Raw genomic sequence first — 11,894 nt, 5'->3', positions numbered from 1 at the left:
TATAATAGATTGCAACTTGAGTGCCTAAAAATAAAGACTTACAAGGCAATTGATAATCTGAATATGCATTCTCATTCTAAAGAGACCCACATTGGTTCATAGCTTTTATTAAAACATTTTCTTCATGAAAACCATTTTCTTCATAAAAACCATTTTCTTCATAAAAACCATTTCCTTCATAAAAACCAAGAAACATTAATGTTGAAAAAAATAGTGACGTTTTCATTTTTAATTTGGGTACTATTTAATAGAATAAAAGAATACGCTTATTCGATAGTTTTGTACGAGACTAATTTTGAAATGTAACCTCAACAAAATGAGGTGTATTTCTTGTATTCTCTTTGTTCTGCTCATTACCAAAATATCAACCTTCATTTTTGTGTTAAATTTTAATATATTTATTTACTATTTTTTTGTTTGTTTTACTTTTTGTATATCAACATCAGATAAAAGAGCTAAAAATACAGCCGAATATCACCATAAAAAATTACAATGGAGGCTTGGTTACTGTCTAATTATATATATATTTATTTTTTAATTATATATATATTTTGGAAGTATATCATGAGACTTTTTCTCGATATTTGAGAAAAAAGTGAGAGCACATAATTCATGTCATAAAGCAATAAAATGTCATGAAATAGAATGCAGATACTAACTATTTGTAATCGAAAATTTTCTCACAATAATGCAACAAATCATTAAAAATGAAATTGACATAATTACACGACAGGTAAACTCATTTACATGTTCATGAGGACGACACCTACATGACACTGACAAGGCATTTACCTGATGTCTTCATTGGACACGGATCATTACGCTTAGCCAATAACAAAACGCCTTACAGGTACATTTCTACAAACTCCGCCTTTTTTACAGCTTTTGTTAAACCACGCCCTCAATGATGGTTAAAGGATTATCAATTACCGAATGAATTGATGTTTTTCAAAACAAGTGAATTTGATTTATTTATGACAATTGAAATAGCTATTACTCCTTGAATGGGTTGTTTAGTTTTTCACGCCTGATTGAACACCACGAGGGTTTATAACGGCCACATATCAATTGAAATTCAGTACATTAGATTCATTCAAAGGGATAAACATCATCTTGCACTAATCCTTTGATAGTTTAAGGATTGCACATTTTCCGCTTCATAGATATTTCCAAGGACAAACATTTACTTATTCGTTTAGTGACTTTGACATCTAGTGAAAGCATTATTTTTTTGATTAAAAAAAGTATGCAAGGATCATTACCAACTTCGCCCAACAGTTCTCCAAACATGTCGCTCAGTGATACTTCAGTTACTGAAGATGGACTTAAAATTGCTGATCCTTGTAGAAAATTGTCCAATTCTTTGGAAAAGAGAATAGACTTTCCAGATTCACCACAATCAGAATGTTCCGATAGTTCCAATGGTGATGGTACTCCTGAAAGATCTTGCTTTGGAAAATATAAAGGTAACAATCAATTTTTATTAAAAGTTCATATTACTTCACAAAATAGTGAAATTAGAATTGGACTATTATAATAGTCTTAGAATTAGGTCGGATGGAAAAAAACAAGGATTTTGAGTTGTTCTAAACAAATTCTTGGACAAACCCCTATTTTAATAATACATTGTCTTTTAATTGTTATGTCTTATGTTTAATTAATTTGCACATCATAGTATATTGTTGTCTTTTTGACGCATTGTCTATATTGTGATATTAATTTATTAACTGACGTATTTAAAGAGTTGTATATGACATAAACAAATTGCTAAAATTATATATTCCATTTGAAAAAAAAAACACCACAATAATAATTATGTATTACCCTACCACGTCTCAAACAAATAAAATAAAAAAAAACTTCACAGACAAATACAGATGATAACTCATATTATTAAGATTTGAACATGATTTATACGACAATTTGTTATACATGTATTTTAACTTATTGTCATCGTCTGATTCGATAGCCGAAAAGAAAAAAAATGTTTCCTTTTTAGTTTTGATCGTTTTAATTCTTTTCAACTGATGTTAATTTTCGTCTCGAAGAAATCGGCAGATAATGTTAAATGGCCTATAAATTGATATCTATAAAAGTCTTTAAATAATATTTAAAAGGCTTTAAGTTATTGACAAAATCCTTTGATGATTTGAAAACTTAATAGTGAACCACAAGGATTAGGAAATTAACCGAAAATTAATTCATCAGAACTGTTTCCTTTAGTTAATAATTGCATTCAACTCGAAACATTCAATTCACCAGTATCATTTTTCAAATAATGAAAAATCATAAATATATACGCTTCAAGTGATATTTCTAAATATTAAGGCAAGGAAATTGATTGAACATTTCGAATGTTTTCCTAAAACTAAATTCTTGTTTAAAGACAGGGAATTCCCTTGAACAATTATAAATAAAATACTTGAAAAATAAATAGCTGTAAATAGTTATTTGCATAATTATGTAATCTACTGGAATAAAAAGTAATTAATACTTCTTTTTGTAGTGACTTAATTTATTCAAAAATGTGTGTAGGTATAAATGGGCATAACATGTAAATAATAAGTACAAAATGTAAAACAAATGAAGCAAATATTCTTAAGCATAAAGACAATACATTGTATCAAATAATAATTCCAGTAAAAATCTTTAATTCATTATAAATATAATGGTGCTAAATATTTGATGTTGTTGAGACCATACGGGTATGCTAAGTCATTAGGATAGATCAAAAGACATTCCGAACAAAGGCATTAGGGGAGTAAACTTCATCATCATCATAAAATTCTTAGTGGAAACATTTATTTCATCTTTAGTTTAATGCCTGGCATTTCTTACATTGTGTACTAACACAAAATCCTTAATTTCTTCTCATTCTAAATTGTATATCTCATCTTCCGTTTGATGTTTTCATTTAATGGTCCTCTGTCAAATTTCTAATAGATTCAATGAACTATAGTAAATTTCTCAATTCAAAACCATAATATCGCTTTAGACATTAAAACTCTTTACTAATAACATTTAACAAGAATTTTATGTGGAAGGCAAACTTAAACAAGGTAATAATCTATTTGTAAAAGGGCTTTAAAACTGTTAATATACTAAATTGAAGCAAGGGTGCACCTATTGAACTCGTAGGCGGAGATGATTCCTCAATCTCTAAAAGATTTTAGTAGCCGGAACAAGAACAAGCACCTGCATAAATTGATATTAAAATGAAAAATGAAAGGATTTCAATTTTAAAATCAAAGACTCTCACCTCATTTAATTTAAGAAAATCTATTATGAAAATATTATTAGGGAACCAGCACGCGCAATGATGTCGTCTGCGTTGACGAAACATATGGTCTGCATCGAACAAATTGAAATTTATTGGATTTTATATTGGTCATTTAGCATATTTGGTCATAAATTGAGATGAAGGCTTTTCTTTAGCCTAATAAACATTTCGGTGTTGACTAGTTTACGCAGTGCTAGATTATTTATAAAGTACATAGTCCGGATCAGACAATTCAATACCCATTACCAAATATAAGAGGAATTATATATATGTATATGATTATTTTCTTTCATGTGTAAGTTGTCAGAAAAATATGCAATTGTATCCTTAACTGAATAAGTGAATAATTTTCATCTTGGCATAACGCATTAAAATCTTTTAACACATTTCAACCCGTAAACTGATCCGAAGGAAATGCGTTATGTCTTAATAAGATTACAACTTCTGCACAAATTGTACAAAGAATGCATCTTTGATTGAAGTTCTGATAGTAATCTACCCCAGTGTGCATCATTAGTAAAATTAGAAAACTTCTGAAACGTAACAACACTTGAGGATATCTAATACTGTTATTAAGCATGCTGGCATTAATTAGCGACAAACTCATTTGATTAACAACTTGGATCACGGAATACTCGATTCAGTTAACTTTTAAAAAGCACATTTATCATTCTTTCTCTAGTTTAGTTATTTTTCATTTGCATCAATTGTATAAATAATATATTTTTCTTTTTTTGTTTTATAGAAAGTTCACAAGACCAGAGAGATTTAAGAAGGTACAGAACTGCTTTCACTAAAGAACAACTTAATAGACTCGAGAAAGAGTTTCTGAAAGAAAACTATGTGTCCAGACCTAAAAGATGCGAACTTGCAGCAGAATTAAATTTATCCGAAAGTACCATTAAGGTAGGTTTATTTATTAAATTATTTTTATTTCTAAGTATTTTTTAAGGTATTTTTTATTTTAAATTTAAAGAACACATTTTTATATTATAAAACACCACACACAATATAAAGAATATTATAGGAAATGCATTGTGCAATAAGAACTTATACAGATTAAAGAAAAAAGAGAAGAAAAGAAACTCAACACTGCAAAAAATACAAATTTATCAAACTATTGAATACAGAAAGAAAGGATTAATGAATATGAATTAACTAATGTGCATGTAAACTATTGTATGAAATAAAAAAATAAAGGCAAAATGAATATAAATTAATATTTCTTATTTACATTTTAGGTCTGGTTCCAAAACAGACGAATGAAGGACAAAAGACAACGTATGGCTATGACATGGCCTTATGGGATACCAGCTGATCCACAGGTGTATGCCTACCTTGCCGCCGCTGCAGCCGCACAAGCATCCTATCCATATGGATTTCCAAACCCTGCCGCTATGTCATACCCTGGTATCGGTCTCCATGGATTTCAATCATCAGGAAGCTCTGCATTCACACCATTGCCAAGTCATTTACAACCACGTTTAGACCTTTTACACAGTATGAGTAGTCCCATTCATCGCCCATTTGTTGGACTAGAAACCAATTCACCATTACGACCAGTTCCAGGATTTGACACAAGTTCACCAATATACAGACACGGACTAGAGTCACTTCATCGCCCAGTTTCAATCCCTGAATCAAGGTCACCATTGTCAAGTTCACCACCAACTTCATCCGTGTCATCAGTACCCAAAATGCATTTTCCGTGGATGGAAACGTCACATTCGTCTGGAGTTTGTGGTATTGCTGCCGGCAAGCCATGTACATGCGGTGTGCCAAACTTAGGACTTTCTTCCTCACTGGCACCACCATCGGGCTTCCTATCCTCACCGCCATCTTTGAGCTTACATAAACCAGTTTTAACGAAACCGGAAGTTGAGAGATCGTAATAGACTTTTTGTTTAACTTTGTGACTGAAAATGTATGTGATATTTGAGTTTGTTTGTGATTATAATTGTGTAAATGAAAGAAGTGTGAAATTGTTGTACACTCGAGAGAAAATGTGTGTGATTGAGTCTAGTTGTTTTGAATGCTTGTAAGTTATTATTATAAAAATGTACCTAGGAACATTTAATTCGCTACAAATTCAGGGTACCTTTTCAAGTAAATCCATGTATATTTCAAATGCTCACTGTCGTGTGCGCAATTGCAGAAAAGACACAAATTTCTGTAAATATTGATGTTTGTTATGTTTCTTGATACTTATGAATATATAAAAATGAAAACAAAAAAATATCTTGTTTCTTTGATATTCCTACTTCGAAAATACACCAGGAGAAAGACTACACAGTGTATAGTCTCAGTATATATAAAGTTTATATTTAGCATTGCAACACGTCTAAACTATATAATTTTAATTTTAAATATTAAGATAATTTTAATTACCATTATTGTAATTTTTATTATAGCTTTATTTTGTTCTGAAATCACAGACACAGCTTCATACAAAAAAGAAAAACAACCAAGGAATACCAGATAGATTCCTAAAAATATATCGGCAAATGAATTTTTCAATTGACACCATTCAAACACAGAATTAAAAAGAATTCACAATACTTGAAATTGGAAAAGCATAATAATTCAATATCACACTTTGTCATACTATAAGTCGGACTTGACTGTCTGGACCATGTGTTGTTCGTTGTTGGTTGTGTTTGTTTGTACGAACATTAGAAGATGTGGTATAATTGCCAATGAGATATCAGGGACCAAATAACTTAAAAGTAAACACATATCGGTCTTCGTATCATCATGGCTTTCAACAATGAGCAAATTTCATACCGCATAGTCATCTTTATAAGGCCCCGAAATGACAACGTTTTAACATGTTCAGTATATTGATATCCAAATTATGTAGGAGGGACAGCTATTGTCTTTCGGATACACATTATTTAACTTTTGTCTGTGATGTCTTTCGAAGGAAAATTTAGCAAAAACATGAAAAATATCAATTTTGTGTCAATATGCCTTCAACTGAAAAACACAGTGCTGAACTACATTTTGATTTTATTGAAAGGCGTAATGTGTGAGTCTATGGAAAAAGACTTCAATATTAAAATTCCAGTAGAATTTTTATCCTGCAAGTTTGAAACAAATGCCGGAAAAAATGGTCAAAAAGAGCAAACTACATCGTATTTTGTACATGAGTTTTGGTTTGAGAGTGTTTAAAATGGCAGATTATTTTGGTTACACTGAAGTTCACGGAGATTTCTGCGAATTTTAATTTATAAACGTTCAATGCATTTTAGAAATAGATAAAACAAAAACTGACTAGCCGAAAATGATTTCGACTAAAATCGAAATTTTAAAACTTTTTTCTAATGTTTGTAAGTAGTTCACATGTAACAAATAAAACGTTACAAGAAATGAAATAGGAAAATAGTAACGGAATTCTGTCACCAACATTATCACGTTGTGTGATCATTACTAAAAGTCATTTACTTTCAAATACATTAGTCATCGATACGAATTCTTAATGTTCATTTTTCCCTAATTTAAATTTAAAATCCTTTAATAAAGTCATATGTTCACTGAAGTATATAATAGATACTTAATAATTTTTGATATGCATTAACATTTAATTTTAAAATTTTTACTGTTGTAAAAAGGATAAGACGTTTGTCATAATGGCTTTCTTTGATATGCGATGATGACTACATGATATCAACATGGGAAATCTAACCAAATGAAATCCACGTTAGCCAAATAGCTTTTAAAATTTTCCATAATGTGCTTTTGGCAAATTTCGTTTTATTTGATCTGAAAATTTTGATTTAAAATTAGTTAATAATTTGATTAGTAACCATTTTATCTGATTTTGATTCATGATACAAATCGCAATATTTTACTCAGTAGGTGATTAATTATAAGTAATAATTCAAATTTCAAAGTGTGAATTAAAAGAAAATAAAACATAATACGAATAAAATATGAAGCCCATTTTCCCTTATTTTTCTAAAGTACTATTTACCCCATAAGTAGATATACGTTAATGTTTTTATTCATTGTACGTGCCAAGACTCGTGCCTACAACAATGAAATTTGATATTAGCAGAAATGATAAATACAAAAATCAAAGGTCATGGAACATGACTATTCGAAAAGGTCAAACGAACGTGATGGAAATAACACAGCAAACGAAAGCAGAAAAATCAAGGGAATTTGAAAAACTGGAATCCAGAAATTATGTTCTTAAAACACAGAGATCATGCACGAAACTCGTTTGTTAATACGCTTCTTGTATGTTACTTATATGCGTCTTATTTGACCATAGATGCAACCACTGCGCCAAACATAAATGTTCAGATTAGTATTTGGTTTGATTTAAAAATGCGCTCACTAAAACGTAGCAGAATTTTCTCCTTTTGTTGCCTTTCTCTGTTCTGTCTTACACTCGTTTTGTAGGAGTAAAAAAGATTTTAAATATGTAAAATAGAGACTGGAAATGGGCAATGTTTCTATGAGACAAAAAGGTAGAATCAACCGAAGGTAACAATGTGTTTATTTTATTTTTAAAAGATCAAAACGTATATGCATGCCTATTTCCATTCCCTGCTTCTGAACATAGTTTTCACCAGCATTGTGGTACTGACAGAAAAGAAGCTAACAATAATTCCAATAAAGTTTAATATATACTAGTATAATTTTATATAGTATTCTTTTAAAATACTTGCTACTGCATGCCCCATACTGACTCGTTTACATCCTATTATGCCTGTAATCATTTTCTTCAAGTACTAATGACATTATGCAAATAATGATTTCCTTCATCGAATTTTATTCAAGTAAAAAAAACAAAACAAATTTAAACTAATATCCTGTGTAAATTATTACAGGTTGTCGTGGTAAATGCAATCGATCAATAGAGATTTAAAGGAGAGATTTGAAAATAAAAAAAAAGCTAAGTTTGAAATTTTTATATTAACGGCTTATTGTTTCAAGGGCGTATACCGAATATGAAACTTATTACTGATGATTTTTAGAGTGAAATGTCATAATCAGTAATTCATATAATGTGATTTTCTATACCCAGAAAAACACCAAAAGTAGACGCAAGATCGATCTGGAAGTAAACAACAAGAAAACATGTGTTATAACGTTTGTACTTTACCGTTAAGATAGGTGTCATAGTAAATTACTACAGAAGCCAACACTTGCATTCTTAAAATAGTATTCAAATAAGTAATGTTTCATACGTACATTCACACATACAAATGAAAACAAACACATCCTCACAAAAATATCAATAATAAAATGAATTTATAAGTTCGGACGAAATTTTACGTGTTATTTTCATTTTTTCGAACAACTAGACTATGGATTAGAAAACTTTGTATTTAGACTTTTCTTATAAGCAGGAATAACATTTGGATTTTAAAACAGAAGAAGACTATTTGTATAAAAGCAAATTATTACTTCTGATTCCATAACGATTAGTATTTTGAACGGCACAGATATGCAATCTACAGGTGATAACACATCATGTATACCGTGTTACAACCCACACACGGGACCCCAGACCTAGCCACCACAAGGCTAAAGAAAACAATATTTTAGAAGTTGGTGATTGGTAGAAGGTGTCTGGCATTGCAGTGAAGGCGTAGGTATGAAACCGGCTGAGGAACGATATTAATTTACAAGTATACATAAAATGCAGTTATAACATTGTTGGAGGGATTCAAGACAAACAAAGTATTATATCATCTTAAGGAAACAACTAACCAGAACAAAACTAATAAGTATCGGTTCGCTTGAAAATGTAGTCCTACACAAGCCTATATATATACTGTTTATATGTTTTTTTTTATATTTTCAATGATGTTAAAATATTTTAAAATGTAAAAATGATTACATATATATTTAACTAAAACTAATTGTATAGCACACCGATATCAACAGACTCTTAAGCATTTCAGCGAGTACAGATATACCATAACACCTTATAAACTATCACAATGAGAGCGATGAAGTTTAAAATTGCATGTTTAGGTACAATCACTTAACAGCCGATACTATTCTGAACTTGATCTCTTAATGGGTAACATGAATTTACATTAACCCTTGGGATTTGGATCATAGAATGTGTTACATTATATATATGAGCAACTTCTATTATATGTGAAAAGTCCTTAACGAGTTCGATGAAGATTATAGAAAACCAAAAAAAAAAAAAAAACAACAGTTAAAACAGTTGAACAGTGTCCTTTTTTTCACTACCGATTTTCAGGTATAAAAGTGTTCCATAAACTATTCTTGTGTAAAATACGATATGAAGGTTTCTTATAATAATTTTGCTTTGAATGTTAAATATTGTACATTTAGGTAGTGACCATGTGAAGACATATTACATGTTATTTTTTTAGGATATTAAGCATACACTTTTCAAGTTATAATACAATGTATTATTACAAAAAGGCGAACATTCCAAAGTGACACTCAAACTCTTTGAACATTGACATTAAGCTGACAACACTGTGACAGACAAAAAACAACACACAAAACACAATACAGGAATGGTAAGCATATCCTGCTCCACATGTGGAACCCGTCGTGTTGCTTGTGTAATTACAAACCCGGAAATAGAAATAGAAAATTCGACAGCTTTTATTTGGGTAGCTATCAGTGCATCGTATTCATTTGTATTTATCAAAGAATCTATAAATTACAGAATTGGAGGAATTCTATCTAGGTATTCTCCCCTTAATTCTGCAACATAGATTACCGCGTTCATTTTCTAGCATGAACAGCAAGACGAGAGAGAAAACAACTTGCTCAGAAAGTTGCTGTTAAAGTGAGAAAAAGTTGAATTAAGCTTTGGGGAAGTAAAAATAAGTTTAACTCTAACGTTATCCGATTTATAATGTATCTATCACATAAACATTTCGAACGCACGAAAATTAAAAACAATATTTTCATCTATATTCTTATGATGTAAGCAACATTTTTAATTCATTTCATCGTATCTCTTTTTATTTGTCAGTTTTATCATTCTTTAAATGACATATAAATATCCAGCCAGACAGAAGTGCATCTCTTTCGTGTCCGTCCTGCAAGACTGAACTAAAGCGATTCACATTGATCATTATATTTATTTGTATGCACTCTACAATTTCCTTACAAAGTCAAAACTTCAAAGGAAAAAATAGTATCAGAAAAATGACTTATTTAAATTATTTTATTAATGTTGTTGTATTTATGAAATAAAATTGAAAAAAAGAAATTTAAAATTTCAGCATCATTTAACGGCGCTATCGGTTAGAACTTTTGGGAGATACTTAAATTTTACAACGAATTAACTTTCTTTATTCGTTTTAAGATTTAAAAGAATCGCGATGATGCCTTAAAATATCAATTTTTACCCTGCATTTATTACAAATAGGTATCATCAGTAACAGAATATTATAAACAACATAATGTCATTTTTTAGTGAATCATACTAAGAAATGAGAGTTATATTTAAAACGCAAAAATGTCACCCTTAAACCCAAAAAAATCAACACCAACTAGTAAAACAAAACACACAAACTCAATAATAACACACAACAAGACAAACTAAACAATACAACGCAAGTATGCAAGCGAACAAACAAGAGGGGCATCTAAAGAGTTTGTCCCGCTCACACATGTGAATAGTAAATAGTTGATGAATATCTTCAATACTATACGCTCTGTTTCAATAATCACCAATCAGAATCATGAAGTACTTCGGTTGCCAATGTTCTTTCTCGAATCGAAACAAAGTGAAGTTACACACATGGAAATATAGTTTGCCTTTTACCTTTCAAGGGAAGATAACTTGACCAATCTAAAGTAGGAATTGTCTATGTGGACTACATATGTTTGTAAAATCGTCTACAGAGAACCTCTAATATATTATTCCTGCCAAGTTTGGTCAGATTGGTCATTTGATTTTAGAGAAAGAAAAACAAAATGTGATCTCGCAAAATATACAATAGACACCGTATTATTTCTTGAAAAACATTGTTCCTTGTAGTTTTCAGTGGAGAAACATTGAAAAGGGCCAATCGGAATTACGATTTGCCTTTTAGTATTATGATTTTCGCCTCACGATTTTAATAGATTATTCCTGTAAACTAAAGTTTAAGCGAAAGTTTTATGAAACAGGACGGATGATCAGAAAATTGAAACGAACGATAGATAACAGATGCCGAGTTTTGGTAAGGCATACTAGTTTACTTATAGCCATGCCAGCTAAATAAAAAACATAAATACATTTATATGACAAATGTGAGTAACTTATACCATTATGACAAATGTGAGTAACTTATACCATTATGACAAATGTGAGTAACTTATACCATTATGACGAATGTGAACAACCTTTATTATTATGACAAATGCGAGATTCGAGCTAGCTCTCACCTCATATGAAATCATGTAACTGACCCCATATATATCGTATTAGGTTATTAACACCATGTCTGTCTTTAATCTTAAGAGACTATATAGATATATTTACCTCTAATTCTGTAGTTTGTTTGTTGTCTTATCGATACATATCTTTTTATTCATATCTTTTTGGCAAATTTAAAATCTCGTCTTTTAACAATTATTTGTATATGTGCATCAATTTAATTAAGTAGATTTATCA

General features: G+C 30.2%; 1 protein-coding gene across 1 annotated transcript; it reads left to right on the top strand.

Annotated features, from left to right (window-relative positions):
- The first annotated feature begins 1,035 nt into the window (after positions 1–1,035).
- LOC143064150 (uncharacterized) lies at positions 1,036–5,516 on the top strand. Its single transcript, XM_076236772.1, has 3 exons — positions 1,036–1,466; positions 4,026–4,186; positions 4,522–5,516. Exons 1-3 carry the CDS (start codon positions 1,247–1,249, stop codon positions 5,170–5,172), a joined length of 1,032 nt encoding a protein of 343 aa, XP_076092887.1. The 5' UTR covers positions 1,036–1,246; the 3' UTR covers positions 5,173–5,516.
- The last annotated feature ends 6,378 nt before the right edge of the window (positions 5,517–11,894 follow it).

This window comes from Mytilus galloprovincialis, chromosome 2 (genome assembly GCF_965363235.1).
Source record: "Mytilus galloprovincialis chromosome 2, xbMytGall1.hap1.1, whole genome shotgun sequence".
NCBI lineage: Eukaryota > Metazoa > Mollusca > Bivalvia > Mytilida > Mytilidae > Mytilus > Mytilus galloprovincialis.
This window is presented reverse-complemented; position numbering and strand designations above follow the sequence as displayed.